At 49.3% G+C, this 18,387-nt stretch overlaps 1 protein-coding gene across 8 annotated transcripts in view; it reads right to left on the bottom strand.

Annotated features, from left to right (window-relative positions):
• Positions 1-18,387, bottom strand: part of ralgapa2 (Ral GTPase activating protein catalytic subunit alpha 2) — an 87,687-nt gene that overhangs the window by 7,131 nt on the left and 62,169 nt on the right. For all 8 annotated transcript variants that reach the window (XM_084676515.1, XM_084676488.1, XM_084676451.1 and 5 more), the window contains one exon: positions 1,174-1,298. In XM_084676515.1, the coding sequence (XP_084532641.1) occupies positions 1,174-1,298 (125 nt within the window). The remainder of the gene's footprint in view (positions 1-1,173; positions 1,299-18,387) is intronic.

Below are 18,387 nucleotides of genomic sequence, written 5' to 3'. Positions count from 1 at the left end.
GCTCAGAGTAATTACCCAGCCCTCTTTCCCTTCCCTCTCTCCCACTCCGTCCTTTCTCTCCTTCCTTGTTTCTCTTTCCTTTTATCACTCTCTCTCCCTCTCCTTTACGGCTTCCTCTCTCCTCCATTCCCTGTTTTAGAACTGCGTGTATTCACCTCTTTCCCTTCTCTGTTCCTCTCTCTTTCCCCCCTTTCTATCAAGGGTCAGAGTAGTTCAGGGTGAAGATTCTTCACACCTCCCGGAGAACCAGCTACAATTATGTTAATGGAGCTGCTTGTCTGCTTATCTGTCCTGCCTTCTGGGACTGCTTGCTGAGATCTGTACACACACACACTGGCATGCACGCACACACAGATGCATGCACTCATACGCATACACGTTTTCAAACTAATTAATTCCTCTCTCTCTTGGTCTCTCTGTTTCTCTCTGTCTTTATCTCTCTCTCTATAGAAAATATTGACTAACTTTCCAGGTGTTCAGTAACTAAAGAATGGGTAATTGTATTAATTTCCTGTTAGCCTTGTTGCAGATAGTTTTGGACCTATGGTAGATAGGGCTATATATCATATCAGGCAAACATTAAACACACCCTAACCCTACTTTCCTAGAAGCGCCACACAGTTAGCTACAATGCTGGGCTTAACTGGCACTGTGTTCCTGTGCTGTAGGTGCGTGATACAGAGGGATGGATACACACAACACACACACAAAAACACACAGCTTTGACCTCCATTCAACAAAGTGGCATGTATATTTGAATGGCGGTAATTGCATGAAAGGTGTAGTTGTGTGTGTTAATGATAGGAAGGGAAAGATGAAACAGGAGAGGAGAGAAAGAGAGAGAGATTGGGCGAGAGACAGAGAAAACTTGTAGAGAGGCGGTCTTTGATGCTGCTGCTACTCAGAAGGTGTGGAGGGCTGTTTGATATTCATCACCCTGCGAGGCTGTGGAAGGAGGAGAGGGAGACAGAGGGAGGGGAGGAGGAGAGGAAACAGGTGTGCCATGGAGAAGGAGGAGAGGGAGTAAGAGAGAGAGAGAGAGAGAGAGAGAGAGAGAGAGAGAGAGAGAGAGAGAGAGAGAGAGAGAGAGACAGAGAGAGAGAGACAGAGACAGAGAGAGAGCGGGGCAGAGGAGGAGAGATGGGCTGTGGCAGGTGTGTTCAGCTCTCTTACCTGTCCCGCTCATTGGGTAATAGCTGGGGGAGGGGGAGAACACCTGGGACGCAAAGTCCTCGAAGGTCATGACCTCTTGGTGGTTCTGCACGATGGCCTCCAGATAGAGAGCACGCTCTTCATAGCTGAAAGACTACGGTCAAGGCAAGACAACGGGACACACACCCACACACACACACAAGGAAGACTGCACACCATTCACACCTAGCTGAAAACTCTCTGAACATAACTTAATAAAGTGTGAAACAAATAACAATCATCCAAGTTTTGGACAAACATTTTATAAAACACAGAGAGAAAGATACGCATACTGTCCAAATGGGAAAGCATTGACCAGATCCAATAATCACATGCATGACAGAGATCCCTCATCTTCACCATCCCTCTAACCCTACCTCCATCCCCCATCACTCTTTCCACAACCCAAAAACACAGTATTGTATTTGTATTACACAAGCCAAATATATCATAATCACAACACATCCCTGTACAGTAGAAAAGAATGGGCCACATTAAAATGTGAGAGTGTATGCGAGTGTGTGTGTGTGTGTGAGAATGTGGTAGAGTGTGTGTGCTAGAATGTGTCTCTAATGGTCCTCACGCCTGTCTGCTTTGGCCATGCCTTGTTGATGGCCGGAGCCTGACAAATTGCCTGCCAAACTCTGTCCCTCCTCTGTGAGGCAGCCACTGGTGCCATGCCCAGCTCATTAGAGGGCTGCTGCCAGCACCTCACTGCTCTCAGTCCTGTGGAGAGACTGAACTAGGTTACACTACGGCTCAATTTGCTTGGCCAAGCCTGGTCCATGCTAGGCTAGGCTACGCTAACCTAGGCTAGAGTGGTCAGGCCAGGCCTAGTTTAGGCTAAGGCTGAGGTTTGGCCGGAGCCGGTCAGGCTAAACCAGCCTTCAACAGGAGTAGTTTAGGCTAGGCTGAGGTTTGTCAGGACTGGCTGGGCTTTAACGTGCCGGCACAGCCGGGTTCGAGGCAGGCGTGACCAACGTCTAAAGGGAACCGTAGCAAAGTGGGTCTGACAGGCACCTGAGCCTGAGGCCCTGGACACACTGGAGACGGCTGCAGACAATCTGTTCACCATGCTGACACAGGGACAGGGAGGGAGGGAGGGACGGCAGGAGAGAAACAGAGGTGCAGAGAGACAATGAGAGAGAAAAAGAATAGAGGAGAATCAGGGAATGTGTGTGCGTGTTTGAGACTTTAAGTCTGTGTGTGTATGTGTGTCTGACGGTGCGTATTTGTGAATGTACGTGTGTGTGTGTAGGAGAGTGTATTTATGTGTATGCGTGTGTGTGAGTGTGTATTTGTGCTATGTGTGAAGTGTGTTGGCTGTCAGGAGACAAAGCGGTTCCAGAGCCTCTCAAGCTTCTACGGAGAGACAGGGAGTCAGGACAGCCTGTCCAGGAGCAGGCTCCGGGAGCCTTGTGTGACACTCTTACCGCTCCGGAGCTCTGATCTTACAGTACGCCTCCGCTTTCCTCTGGCGCATGGTCATCATTTCCTGGTGTTCCACGACTCGGCAGTCTTGACCACCAGACACCGCCAGAACATTGCTGGCTTAGCTGCCATGGCAACCTTGGTCACAGCTAGGTGTGCTAGGTCATACCCAGGGTTTTATGGATGAGAGGGAGAGAGCGAGGGTGAGAGATTGAGCAAGGAAGAGAGAGAGATAAATGAGAGATGGACAGAAAGCATAAGACAAATACGAGGAAATCTGTTCAAGTCAGAACAGAACAAGAGAGAGAGCAGGAGAGAGAGAGAAATGGAAGAATAGACAAAAGAGAGAGAGATAGAGAGAACTACAGTCCTGGGCCAGTGGGTCAACAGAGCCATATGGGTGTCCATTATCAGGGATGCAGATGACTCAAACCTGCCCTGTTATTGAGATTCCAAAAGCAAATATTGACTCCAGCTGGAGCCAGTTGACATTCACTCACACACACTCTCTCTCTTCTTACACACACCTACCCCAACCCTGTGCTCTGTTGCTGCCCCTATTTCTATCCCAGATACTGGGCGCGAGGGAGAGAGTCTGAAAACTAATCATGAAGAGCAAGAGTGAAACAAACAAACAAACAAATACAGAGCGCGATAGTAAAGGAGGAGATGGAGAGAGAGAGACATGGTGAAACAAAAAAACTAAGGGCACAGAGCGAATAGAGAGATAGAGAGAAAGGGGGTGCGAGAGAGAGAGAAAAGAGATAAGCACCAGTAAAAGCTCCAATCAGCTCATTTAAGTAAAAGTGCGATGCTATCAGTGCGTAAAAAAAAAAAAAAAAAAAAAAAAAAAAAGATTTGCGGCACAGACAATAAGGCCTAATGCACAGTGAGGGGTAATCTTGTCCTCTACTCGTCTCATCCCTCTCTCCCGATGTTTGTCTCTAATTACTCCACCATGGGTACAGAGCGTTCTCCTGCTCAGAGACTGGGCTGCTTCTGGATGGCGCTCCACTATACTCAATTAAGGGACATGCTCATGGCAACGGGGGCTTTGACGCAGACAATATCTCATGTCGTGTCCACCAGCCCACCGACTGGCTGGCCAGGGTCTCTCATTGGTAGTCATGGATCCATATTCATTTAAATTTGGAATTATTTGTTATGAGAGTTCAAAGCCTGCAAGAAAATGCATATTCCAATAGCTGTTCCGCAGGTGAAAAGCTGAAACGCTTGCTTGCACTGTCTGGAATTTACTCCTGAACCTGGGACGTGATTGAGCCGATTATTAGAATGTTAGGCTGTGGCGTCAGGTAATGTCTTCTGACATTGCCTTTCACTATCGACTCTGGCGGTGCTCAGACGATCCGGTCACAGGCAGTTGGAGATGATGTGAACCAAAGAGGATGGGGAAGCACAGAGAAGCGCTTCCTTCCCAAGCGTCTCCCAATGCAAGTCATCCATGTCGCCGTGGATAACAGCCTCCTTCCAGCTGACTGCTGCAAGCTTGATCAAGGATACGGCTGGGGTGTTGCACCACTTTGGGAATTTCCAACAAATCCCAAGCGTTCCGACCCGCTGCACATTCCTATTATAGAGGAGAGAGGCGCGGTAATGTAACTGCGATGAAGCGTATTAAAAACTAGGCGATAAACCCAAAAAGAAAAAAAAAAAATATTTTTGACGCATTCTTTAGTCTGACTATCAACAAAACTACTAGCAAGGTAAAACAGAGGTGACTTGACCGGAGAAAAAAGCCATTTTAAATCAAACACTGGGGAGGAGAGGAAAAACGATTTGGCCGGATAACACCAAGAAAAAGTGTGATTCAAAGTGTGATTCAAATCCACTCAACAATGGTACATTTACACATTTGGCAGTGTATTTGGCAGATAAAGGTCCTTTTCTGCCCTCCACAGCTCACACACCCTGCCCCTCTCTTTCTTTGGTCCACAGTGTTTCGAGATGACAGCAGTGAGTCACAGCATGCTTCAAACTGCCGTTTGTCTGTGGCGTGAGACGTCTGTTTGTGGCTCAAACTCACAACACTGCTGCAAAACTCACATGGTGCGTCCACACACACAGATGCACGCAGCAACATACCATTCTGTGTGTTTGTTCCATCAAAATCTAAGGAAGGAGGACAAACAATGATGCCCCTGTGTGTGCACGTGTATGTGCATGAGGTTGCGTGTGTGTGCATCCATGCATGCATATGCATGCATGACTGTGTGTGCATTGTCCAGATGGCAGATTGTCCAAAATGGAATGGTGGGGGTCAAGAGTCTTTGTGGATCAAAGCCAAGGTCAGGCAGCAGCAACCCATGTTCAAGGTGAATGGAGGCCTCATATGGCTCATCATTAGCAGGCTGCCCCGGCCCCGCAGGACCCTCCCCGCACCCCTCGCTCTCTCTGAGAGGACCGCTCCTCAAAATGGGTCCCCCCCCTTTCACCCCCAGTCCTGTCCAGAGGGACCCGTTCTGTGGACTGGAATACCGCACGCACGCACACAAAAAAAAAGTGTGTGTAGAAATACACACGCACACACCGTCACTTTCTATTTCACACACAGACCCCACACACCCTCTCCATCCCTCTCAACTGGGTTTTATCTCAGAACTCGGACCACCCCTAAACACCCCCCTCCTCTCCAAACAGAGAGAGTGAGAAAGAGGGAGAGGAGCAGCCCTGCCGCCCACTCCCTTTGTGTCCACTAGCACCTCCCTGACAGCAGGCCTGACCCCACCACTGACCTCTGAACCTCACGCCGCATCGCTCAACCAAGACTGCCCAGACAGCCGGGAAGAGCACACATCTGTGATGAGCACGCATGTCACTGGCCTGATGCTACAGACTTAGCCTAAACACTGTGTTTCTAAGTGACACGTAAACACACACGGGACAAACCCTCAAATCGAGCACAGAGAGGTTAATGTGCCATTCAGACCAGACGAACCACACAGTCGGGGTGTCTGCAGTGCTCGATGAGACGCCAGCAGAGAGAGTATCTGGGACTTGGATGCCCCATCATGAGAGGTCCCCCCCTCTGACCATGACATGTGAGCATGACCTCCTCTGACCATGACCAACGGAGGTCAAACACCTCCAAGGGTTCCGTAGAGCTAGGGCTCAGGATCGGCCAGGGTCCCCTCACTGGGCATCGACCAAATACATATTTAAAGACGTCCGAGGCCTCAGGGTTGGGGACACTAGGGGGAGGGGGATGCGTGTGTGGGATGGGAGGCCAGGGGTGAAGGTCATGATCTTGAACAAAGCCTCAGGCCCTGGCCCCTCTCAAATGGGAAGGGTCTTTAGTCTGAGTGCAGGCATGTCCTCTCAACTCAGAGGAGGCTTTTCTTTGGGTTACTGTGGTAACGTGGCTCGTGGGATTCAACTTAACAAGCTGCTGCTCGTCGACTGCTTCCAGCCGTTGCGTCCAGAGTCTATGAGCTTAGGGGCTCCCACTAACCCTAACCCTAGCTACCATGTATGCTTCATAGGGTAAGCCGTTATTGCTCTCAATTCACGATGAATCATCATGATATCCATGCAGTGAGAGGTCGCTCATTGGTCATAATAGATAGTAAATTACGTCCTAATGCAGTACTCTGCTCAAATGACAGAGAAATACAACCCACAACCAAAGAGGTAGAAGCCAAGGTTAATCCTGTTTTCAAAGGTCCTCCTGCTAAGAGGCCCTCTGGTAGTGGAGAAGGGGAGGGGGGCTTGGAAAGTGGTGGTGGAGGGGGCCCAGAGATGCTTGACCCCCACTCTTGCCCACGTCTGCCCATTAACCTCTGCCAATCAGCTTGACCTTCCTGAGGAGGAGAGACTAGGAGTGGCCCGCCACAGTACCATTGACTCTCAGCAGTCACATAATTGGCCCGTTAAGGGGTGTGTGAGTGTGTGAAGGGGGAGAAGGTTCCGGGTGTTTGAATGGATGGGCAGGGGAGGGTAGGCAAGTGAAGTAGCAGCAGGAGGGTGGTAAGAGATTTGTGAAAGTCCAATTTCTTATCCTCCCTTTTCCCATTTTAAACAAACATACTTTACCTATATGAATGTTAGATGTGGAAAGTATGGTTTAGCAATGGGGGCCAGGATCTGTGATCATGAGTCATTTTAATACAGTCACAACCCCGACACAAAATCCCTGCTTTGTGGTTAAGTTATCAGACCGTCACAATGTCATCTCCTAGATGCAATGGTGTGTAGAAAAACTGAAGAGAGATCTGTCAAGGTGGAGTGGTGAAGCAGATGGAGAGAGCAGAGGGATGTGTAGAAAGAGGAGGAAGAAAGAAATGGGGAAACAGAAGGAGAATGGGGGGGAGAGAGAGTGCGGAACAGATACAAGGAAGATGGGGGAGAGAGGGAGGGCGAGAGGGGTAGAAGGAAAGAAATAGAGAGAGTGAGGGACAGACAAATGGAGGGAAGGAGAAGAGCAGAGAGAGAGAGACAAAGAGAGAGACAGACAGGGAGAAAGAGATAGTAGAGGAGCAGGTGTTGATTGAAGAGAGGCTGGGTGAGTGAGTACCTGTGGTACCTGTTGTCACAGCGCTGGCTGAGGTGAGAAGCTCGTCCCAGTGGAAGACCCCAGAGGTGTGAGGTGATTATGGGAAACAGGAGGGGAGAGGGAGAGAGAGAAACAGGAGGGGAGAGACAGGGAGAGGTGGAGCGAAAGAGATGACTCGGGCTTGACAACACGTCGAGTGATAGGAAGAAACAACTAAGCGAGAGGGATAAAGTCCGAGAGGGAATGACAGATACTATTCAGAAGGGAGAGTGTGAATGTGTGTGTGTGTGTGTGTGCGCCCCACCATCCCATTATGCATGGGCAGCTACTCAGACCCTGGTGTCTCATTAAACAGCTTTTTCCTGGAGAGTCAAGAGAGGAGGTGTGTGAGGGAGCAAGAAAGCAAGGCTCTGAGTGCTAACAGAGTGTGTACATTGTAGCTTTTTTGGTGCGTGTGTGTGCGCGTTAAGATGCTACAATGAATGGAGTGCTGTCTAATGTAATGGCCGGGTGAGAAAGCTTTAACAGGTAGCCTAATTAGCAGTGTTGCAAGAGTCCCAGACTCCCAGAAGAAGAGAGGGGAGGAGGTCATAGCGTATGCCCGGGCTAATGACACCTCCTGGGGGCTTCATCTCCCCCGGCGTCAGTTTCCAGGGCCCAGACCTCCACACCTCTCCACCGTCCATCTCAGAGTCAAGACAAGGGGACAGGGAGTTATGGCAGTGACATCATTCCTAACCTGTGACATCATCAGTGCGAGCCAGCAACATCAACAGTTTTACCTCTGGGGTAAACCTGGCGAGGTGTCTGGTTGCAGGCACGGCTGGTTATTTATGGCAGGGATGGACCAAGCAGTCGCCCACTTCCTCAAGCATGCCACGCCCTCTGCGCCCCACTGTTCCCCCGTGACGCACAATGAATCGATTAGCACTTGATAACAAATCAAGGGGCCAGACAGTTAGTCTTCCGATATGCATATGGCCATCTGGAATACTATGCCATTCAACGCAGTTAAAGTGACGATCACAGTGTAGCGTGAATGGACGTTGCTCTGACAAAGGAGATCTGGTGTCATGAGAAGCATCATGTCATCACTCTACAATCATTTTTTTCTAAGTTCTTTCTTTTACCTTTTCCTATTTAATGTTTTCTTTCTTGACTTATCACTGTCTGGCTTCACTTTTAACCATCAGCTAACAGGAGCTCTTTCTTGATCTGCAGATTCTAACAAATCTATCAGACTATCAGTAGGTTAGTTAACACAACAAGATCATTTCCTCTGAAAAGAGAACATGGTTGCTCATGTATTCAGATGAGCACTGTGTAACTAATCTCCTTTTCAAAGGGCCCTGCTCTCCATTGATGATGGCTAAAGGACTGGCCTTAGAAGTGAAGTACAATGGCCAGACCTGATTAATCAAATACAGACAGATTACATGGCTGTGATTCATTAACGGAAAGTCATAAAAAGATGATTCTGAAAGGGGAGATTAAGGCGAGAGTTACAGTATTCAGGGAATGTTGTGGGACAGTTGGAAATAATGAGACAATTAGGGCTGGATGTGGATTGCGAAGACTATCAAGACAGAAAATGACAGAGGAGAACAGAGGAGCCTAACCATGTGGGAACACACGCACACGTGCCTGCTCGCGCAAACACACGCACACACACCAACGTGCTCCTAAGCCAACAGCAACAGCTGGATATACTGCAAGACGACTTTCCATCACTCACAGAGACACCCAGACGGCTTAGTTTCCAAAGGAGCTTGATGAAGCGGTGCCATGCCAAACACTGGTTTAACCCCTACGATAACACAAGCACTTTTCCAAACAGTGGTAATGAAATATTAACCATACAGACTGGGGCCTCTGCAATGTTAATGATGCTGGCGGCATGTGCGGGGGAATGGTTGTGATGCGTTAGCGCCACTCAGGCGGCGTCTGATTTCTGGCGAGGCACATTCAGGACGTGCTTCCATTCATCGCTGCATACTCCCGTTTCCGCTTTGCCCCCATGCTGTGAAAGGTTCATCGGGCAAATTGAGCCGTCTGGCCTCATACAAAACGGCAGGCATTTAGCGGGAATGCTAATGATTAGTGGCAGGGGCGGCGTGTGATCGCAGTTAACACGGAGGCGCAGAGAGGGGAAGGGTTAGTTACGGGGACAAGAGTGAATTCGGTTGCCCTCATTTTGGCATTACTGACATAATTTCAATCAATGCCATTGTGGTTGTAATGGGGTTGGGAGCTCTTTATCAAAACTTGACACGTACACAGAGACAGACAATGCCGCTGGACAATTTTCTCTTCTCTCGGGATCGTTTCCACTGTGGGCAGACCATTAGAATAATAACAGGGCCGAGAGTAGCTTCAGGTTGGGGAGTCGAAGAAGTGCAAAACAAGAAAGACACCGACTGTAGGAGGGAAGTCTCTCTGCGGTGGGAGTGCTCCAGTGGAAGCTCGCAGATGGAAGCCAATGAACCTCAACTGTTGCTATATGGCTGTTCACCTGCCAGGAATGTTCTGGAATACATAGCAACTTATGATGAGACACACCCAGGTCTGAAACCAATCCTCCCATTTCCTTCCCTCAGCCTTTTCTTTCATGTGTTTACGTGTTTTCTTCTGCCTTCTTACAGCCTGCATTCTCCTGGCCTAAAGCAACCCTTTATGTGTACCAGGCCAGAGATGAATGAGAAGGGAGGAAGAGAAAGAGGGGGATGAAGAAGGCATAACGAGAGGGAGGGGGGCCCAGACTCCAACCTGGACGGAATAATCAAAGAGCTGGATATATCCCCTCTTCAAGAGAGAAAATATACACAACCAAAAAAACAAAACAAAAAAAAAAAGTCTGAAAATAAAATGGACTTCTGTGTTGGCAACAGCTTTTCCCCTAATCCTTGCCCCCAGGCTACAGTGTGCAGTCAAGCGAGGCTATTACATGGCAACAATTAGGGGGTTCTAGGGCCCAACACCTGGTCCTTCTCTACTCCTCTGTGGCCCTTCAGTGGAAGCAGGCAGCTGACTGTACAGTCTCATAGCCAGGTGGCCCTCCTTCAATGACATTACCCAGTCACTCAAGGGTTAATAGACACACTGCCTTGGCGTATAGGAGCTCTGCATGCCCCCCTATTCAACAGGCTCCAAAAGTGTGAGTATGTGTGTGTACGCATGTGTGAGTGTGTGTTGGGGGGGGGGGGGGGGCATGCAGAGCTGTGTAGGGCCCCAAGTGAAGATCTTCAGGAGGGGGGGGGGGGGGGGGGGGCAGTCTCGATGGTTCAAACTGTGGAGTACTGTAAGAGCAGCGACGCCAGGGCCTCTGGGAGTCCCGGCCCGCTCATGGCTACATGTCCCCGGCAGCCGCGGTCGGACGGATTATAATGGGACCTTTTCATGGCGGACAAAAACAGATGGGGGAGCGGGAAGTGCTATACATCCCAGCAGACGGTGACAATACCGGGGGAGGGGGGATTTGGGAAGGGGGGGGGGGGGGAGTCAGCAGATACAAAAACAAGTGGGTGTAGAAGGCTATAGAAGGGCCGGGCTGGTCCAGGCTATATCTGGCTCCACAAAGCCCAGCATCTCCATCCCATATCCCCCATGGCTAGCAGATCTGAGAGTAAATAACTCTCATTAGAATCACAATGGCTATAGATTTGTACCCAAATCTGCCTGAATCTCATCAATAGTAATTAGCGGCTATACATAACTAATGAAGATGTGCCCAGCACGCAGCACCTAGAGCTGAAGAGCGGGGAGCTTTTGTTTCTCACTACAAAGCTTTGCTGTGAGTGTGAAGATCGGGCAAATAAGGGATTTTTCCCATCAATGTTATGTACTACGAAACCTGTGAGAGGAGCATGCGAACACCACGGTGTTATCTGATGTTGTTGTTGTCCCAAGCCTGGTATTTAGAGAAGAGGAGACAATGAAGTCTCAGCTAAGAGGGTTATGCATCCTGAGCTGCTTATGAAGCGATCTGTGGAAATACCTCAGGAGTTCTCACTAGTGCTAAGGCTGATAAAGCTCTCTCTTTGTCGCAAGCCTCAACCACAATAGCACACACGCGTGCAGACACACACTCCAAAACTCATGCAAACACAGGAGGACCTGGTGCTTGTCCCAGTATGGCCTTCCACTTGTCAACGTACAGTCTCTGGGCATTACCACATCAAAGAGTGCTTTCCCTAAGAAGGGGCAAACAAAGCACGATGGACGACTTTAATGTTCTGTTTTGTTACTGCTTTGTTTGCCGTTGCTTGTCTCTATGTAGGAAATAAATTCCATTTAGTGCAAAAATGGAAATGCTGCAGGACAAGGACATCCTCTAATGGAGAACAATGGACACAGGCAAGTGAAGGAGCAGGCGCTGCCTTTGAACTGTTTAAAGAGGCATTTATGTGCAACTTATAAATAATCAACTAATTCCTCTTTTTAGAATAACCAATTAAGTCTGTGACATTAAACACAGGCAGGCACACCGTCCGTCCGTCCGTCCCCCCCCCCCCCCCCCCAAAAAAGGGAAGAAAAAAGACAATGTATTTTTAAAATAAATAAATAAAACCTGCACAATTCAAGGCCAGGCCTAATTATGATAAAAGGGAATTGAAAAGCTAAAGTCCATTTATGGACCAGAAAAAGAAGAGAGAAAATGGAATAATGTCAAGCGAGCGGAGTCTTCACAAAAGAGTCCCTAAACCCTGGGGCCACATCACAGACTGAGAGATTCCAGGGGATGGTGATGACTGACATTTTGCTGACATTTCCCCCACAGAGGCGAACACGGATGCGTCTCAAGTCCGCCTCGGAAATATCTACGGATATGCCTGAACGTGACATGGTGCCTGGCTGGTTCCTGGTCTTTCAGAGGGGATAGGACTCTGGCTGCTGAGCGTTGGCCGCGAACACCGAACGGGCCCTGGGAGATTGAATGGTAATCACTGGAGCCCAGATAATGGATGATTGAAAGCTCTCAGTGCGCCGCTGTCGGATTTCAATATCAGAGAGGCCCCTAGAATTGGGATCCTTATCTGGGCGGGCGTCAAACAAAGGGGAGCTGAGCGTGAAATATGGGCTCCAACACGGGCACACGACCATGTCGATGAGCGAGTCTGTACACAAAGGAGGAGGGAGCTGTCTGGGGACAAAGACTGTCCGGTGCCTCCATGTAATGAGAGAGTTGGAAGGATACAGGGGAAGGAAGGAGTGAGGGAGGAAGACTACAATTTTACTAGAGAAAGAGGGCCAGAGGTTTCCAAAAATAGTCTGCAACACCTCCCAGAGCCCACTGACACGAATCCAAAGAGGAGAACCACATTTTCGACACACATGCAGGCACTTGCTGACATGCTGACAAGTGTTTGTGTGTGCGCAGACAAACAAGTGTGTAGAAGCATGCTCACGCTCAGACAAAAACATTGAGTTTTTTTTGCACTTCTGCCAAGTGCATAAAAAAAAAAAAAAGATTCCCATTTATCCGCAGATTCCTAGTGCTGGCGGTTGCCAGAAAACCTCATTAACCCTCCCTCAAGAACTCAGAGACAAAAGAGGGGGAAACAAAACACAACTAATCAATGAGAACGCACCCATTGTGGTGCAAACAAGAACAGGCATCCATTTGGATAACCTGAGAGGGCTAACAGCTTTCCTTTAGTGCTGCACTGGCTGGCTAGGGGCGGAGACAGAAAGTTCATTAATTAAACAAGGCTAGGGGAACAGATGGAATGGCTAGCTGGATGCTAATCACTTAGAGCAGACAGACCCAGAGTTTTACACCCTGGGTAGAGCCAGGCACACACACATCAATCACAATTAACATGGACTCTTAACAGCAACGCACTGCGAGAGTCTGAGGGATGGATAGCGAGGATGAGCTTGTATTGGAGAAGCTAGCCCCAACTCCCCCCCAAAAAATCTACAAACATTCAAACCAATTAAATGTACACACAAAAGGACAGCCTGGGCTATGGGGACAGTTACATCCACATACAATACCAGACTTTGATAGAAACACTGGGAAAGTATTAACAACATATATGTTATATATTCCTATTGGGGTTATGGTTCATCACAAACAATAATCATGATTAAAAATGCAATGTAATTTTCTATGTATAAATATTGTGAACAAGTAGAGGAAAATACCGAGGGATCTGACACTGTTGGTAACAAAGACAGCCTCTGGAGTTATTTGTAGGGCTTGTCTAGGGTTAAGTACCAAACGCCTCCAAGGTCCACCCCTGACAGGTTGATAATGGTATGGACTGGGACGAGGTAATGCTACCTGACACCTCGCACCTCCCCACTGGGGATGGGAAAGAAAGGGAGATCCCACGCAAAATAACTGGCATCCTGGCTGCCGCTCATTTCTTGGCCCCTCAAACGGACAGATGTCAGGCATGAAAGCAGAGCAGACGGAGAGAGAGGAGAGGTGGGGTGGGGGTCAAGTTTAAGAATACTCGAAGCATGACATTCTTCCAGTAACATTATGCTGTGCTATGTAATACAGCAATACAAAAGGCAACAGTGTAAGGCTTGAGTCTCATCTGGAACAGTGAACAGAACATGTACTGCTATATTGAAATTATAGTAAGAAAGTACTGTACATTCAGAGTGCTAAGCTAGATAGTTTTAATAACACTGTCCATATATCACTTAAAAGTTAATGACAGAGTTACACTGTTGGCTGTTTTCACGTGTAAAATTCAGCATATGGACAACATGTCCTTAATTCCCTAATTAGATTGAATTCAATCTGGGGAGTTTTGCAGAAATGTGAAATGCAGCAAAGCAGCAGCACGTCACATCTTTGAACACAAACAGACTGCAGCTACATAACCCTCTGCGTTCCTCTTATCCCCCATCACTGGTGCTCCCACAAACACACCAGTTCACAACTCACACCAACCGTGTGTGTGTGACTGTGTGTGGGTGACTGTGTGTAGGTGTGTGTGTGACTGTGTGTGTGTGACTGTGTGTGTGTGACTGTGTGTATGTGTGGCCGTGTGTGTGTGACTGTGTGTGTGTGTGACTGTGTGTGTATGTGTGACTGTGTGTGGGTGACTGTGTGTGAGTGTTTGTGTGTGTGTGTGTGACTGTGTGTGTCTGACTGTGTGTGTGTGTCCCCTCCCAGGCGGGGCTGACTGTCATCAGGCCCTAGATCCCTGCTGTCGTCCGTCTGTTTCCACGCCTGCTCTACCTGTGTTTAAGAGCCCTCTCTCTCTCTCTCTCCCTCAGTCCTCGGCCCCGGGCCCCCAGGGCTTTCCCTGTGTGGGTGCACCAGGGGGATGCCTTTTGTTATAGGCCTGGGGTTTGGTAGGAGGGGGGAGGAGGATGAGGAGGAGAAGAGGGGAGGCAGAAGAAGAAAAAAAAAAGAGAAATGCTCTGAGTCATTCTGCATTAGCAGCAGGGGAGGGAGGGATGGGGGTGGAGAGGAGGCAAGGGGGAGAATACTTTTGCATGTTGTATGAAGCTAGACGCCATATGCCATCCGGAGGCCTGGGCCTGCCTGCCTGCCTCCTGAGTCAGGGCTACTGGGTTTGACAGGCCTGTGCTTGCCCCCCCACCCCTTCTATTACCCCTCCTCTTCCTAGTATCCCCCAACTAGACCCTAGTGACTGAGCTGTCTGCAGCTCTGGGGGGCCAGCGTGGAAGTGTGTGTGTGTAAAGGAGTGTGTGTGTGTGTGTGTGTGTAGGAGGGTGGGTGGGTGTGTAAGGGAGAGACTCAGTGATCTGAACACATTGGACATTGTCGCAAGCCCCGGGAACAGCTGGTCAGCTGGAGAGAGGTGTGGGGGTGTGGGTAGGAGCGGGTGGGGGGGGGGGGCGGGAGCGGAGGTTAGAGAGAGAGGCAGTGCGCTACACTGATAATGGGATTAGGTTAAAACATTCAGCAGGGGAACTCAGGACCGCACCCCCCACCTTTCTTCTTTTCCACTGCATAAAGTGCACCCGACTAGCCCCTGACAAGCCCCCCACTCACCCAGCCTGACCCCATCAACCCCATCCCCAACAGCCCGTCCAACTCCAGGGCGGCTCACAGTGAGTCTACCCCTGCTGGAGGACCTCTGGGTGCTGGAAACTAAGTTGGGCAGCGCCTTAGTGACCGAGGCACCTGAGAGTCTCCACTAACAGGCTGATAAACAACAGAGACTGGCTGGATGACCTCAAACTCCCCCAGAACCAACTAGACTCTCTCAAGGTACAGTCAACTCTGAGTCATGTTTGGCTTCCAGGTTCACACTCCACTTCTCCCTGAGGGGTGGGGCCATTGGCAGGAAGTGGGCTAGTTATCCACACTCCAGTCCCCAGCCAATCAGAGTGCGGCAGGGCAGACTCCAGACTGTGCCCAGCCAAGCACTGCGTTCACATGGATTCAGCCCGCTGGGTATTACACATACACAAGACTCTTGACGAGGGTAGGCACAACAGCTGGCAAATTAGGCCCATCAGGACTGCTAAATAATGCATTTGTGACTAACACTAACATGGCAGTATCTATTCATAACGTACTCCCGCGCGTACACACACACCCACACATATTACAGACATGCTTTCATCTCCACTTGGTAAATAATCTTTCTCTTAATGGGAGAAAACCCCCCCCACCTTTGTTCGTCAGCCAAGAGATGAATAAGGTTGAAATGCTTCGAGAAAGGAGTGTCAACTCTGCTTATTAACTATCGGCACAACAAAAGTTGATGTGCATTGTACATAAAAGGTAAAACAACGTAACAGTCGATTTCACATGACTAACCCTACACAGCCTGTCTCATGAGCCTGCCACGTTTCAACACAGGGAGGCACAACCCAGTGTTTGGTGGAGGGACACCATGAGCAGCTCTGTCTGGGTGGCTCTGCCAGGGAGATGGGTCATCTCCTCCCCCCCCACGCTCCTCACAATGCCACCTCAAAACCCGGCTCGCATGACCAGCCATGGGCAGGAACAGATTATGGCTATTGATCGCTGCCCGGAGATGGATGTGTGTGTGTGTCTGTGTGTGCATGTGTACCAGGGGAGAGGAGCGAGGGGCAGTGTGCACAAGCTATTGATTCTGACCGGCAGGGAAGCTAGGTTTCAGAATGAAGGTCAGCTCTCCTCCGTCTCACCTATTAGACTCTTCAGCAGCCTAAACACACACACACACACCTCCAAACACACCTTACCACCCTGTGTACAAAGAATGCCCTTACAAGGAGGGATGAAGAGCACATAAAATCATTGAAGCAGAGCTTGTTCAAGAGTACCATGTAGTGACTTGGTTAAAAGACTCCAGCCATAAGGGGGAGGGGCAAGAGGACACGTGGCAGCGGTGATGACCCACCAGAGGACCTCCTGCTTTTGCCACATCATCTTCCTGTACCAATGCTTCAGTCAGTACACAGCATGTCAATATATCAGTGTCATGCCTATCAGTACGCCATCATTGACACATTCAGGAAAAAGGAGGGAAAAAAAAAAACAACTACCGGTAGTGTAACAAGAAGTACAGTGAGTGATGTGATAGAAGATATTTTGTCGATCCACTTTGCTGTCCAGCTTCTCCCAATAGGAAGAGACAGTGCTACTCAGACAGCTGCCTTCTTCACCAGTTCAGTATCAATAATAAATGACACATTATGAAAGATTTCTAAGGGACTCTATTGGGTGTGAGACAGCAGTGTCTCTTAAATACGGTGCCCCTCGGGCAAGAAAATGATATCGCTGCATTGTTGATTAAATAAGCGAAGTAGATGCGGACTTGATGCACGAGTGAAGATAGCAAAACACAAACCCTTGGTTAGACTTGGATCAAAAAACCCTGCGGCAAATGGCCACCCACACATCAACACACCCACACACGCACGCACGCTCGCACACACACGTAAACATACTCAAGCATTCAACCACACCCTCGTACACCACTTCATTCACTCTGTCAGTAGCCTTTTTTTTTTTTACTCATGTGTGTCAGTGTGTGTGTTTTGCAGCCACGAGGCTGGTTGTGGTCATTTCTCAATATCAGATCCAATTAACCAGAGTGAACCAGCGGCAGAGCGGTGGGCCACCGTACGCCTCTCCAGTCCCGCGGCGGCGGGGTGGGAAGAGAGGGCTCCAGCGCCGCGCTCCCCTTTCATGTGGACGCACAGGGGTCATATGGCTTCTCTTTGAAGAAATATTCAACTAATTACCTTGGAGAGCGGCAGGGCTAGCGGGCAGCAGATTGCGGATTGCCGGGGCCATTGTGAAGGAGGGACGCTCTTGATGGGGATTTCATCTCTTGCACAAAAACAGCCATCTCCAGGAAGAGACGGGGTACGTTGTTCCGACATTGTGCACACAAAAAAAAGAAGAAAAAAAAAGAGGAAAAAAAAGAACGAAAGAAAAATGACCCAAATTTTCTGAAGAAGACAGCAGGGAGGGAGGGTTAAGATGGAAAGGGGAGAATGTGAAGCACCTGGCACAATACAACAGCCAGTCCTCTGACAACAGCAGAGGATTGAAGGATGGTATAGGGCGGTCAAATCTTGATGAATCATATCGTCATGGTATGCCTGTTATTCCCTTAGGGAATAGAACTACAATGACATTCTAGATTGCTTCATTCCAAACATTTTTTTATTTCAGGCTTATTTGACAAACAAATAAGAACATTTTTTTTTGTGTGTGTGTACAACGCAGTACGTCTAATAAAAACAGGCTTCCGGATCTCTGTAAGAATTCCTTTGTTTCACTACAATACCTCGTCCCCTAACAAAGTCCTCCAGCCATGGTAGACACACAGCCAGTCCGCACAGCCAGTCCACACAGACAGACCCCAGGCAGTGCGCTTGGCTGGGACCATCCATTTGTCTCCTCACTGTCCATCCAGACTTGGCTCCGAGGCTGCCTTGGCCAGCCAAGACTCCATATCCCCATCCCAGTCGTTATCCCCTCTCTGAGATCAGGCATTGTGTTGCTACTGTTGCTAAGGAATGCCAGGTTGGGGGGGGGGGTCTGAACCCTGCTGGCCTGGGCAAGGTCTGGTCCTCCGTGACGGGGAGGAGACAGGGAGATGGGCAGGGGAAGGTTGGAGGATGGTGGGCCCCTCACTGGCAGTCCACCCTTCACTGGGATTGTTGACTTGGCGTGGGGTAACAGACATCTGTCACTCTGCTGTGACTACTCTGCTGTGACTACTCTGCTGTGACTACTCTGCCCCTGGGACGCAGGCGGAGGCTGACACAGGGTAGATACAAGGGTGTGTGTGTGGGGGGGGGTGGTGGTGGTGGTG

This window comes from Hypomesus nipponensis, chromosome 3 (assembly GCF_054491055.1).
Source record: "Hypomesus nipponensis isolate SF chromosome 3, ASM5449105v1, whole genome shotgun sequence".
Classification (NCBI taxonomy): domain Eukaryota; kingdom Metazoa; phylum Chordata; class Actinopteri; order Osmeriformes; family Osmeridae; genus Hypomesus; species Hypomesus nipponensis.
The sequence above is the reverse complement of the archived record's forward strand: the minus strand, read 5'-3'. Positions and strand labels throughout refer to the sequence as shown.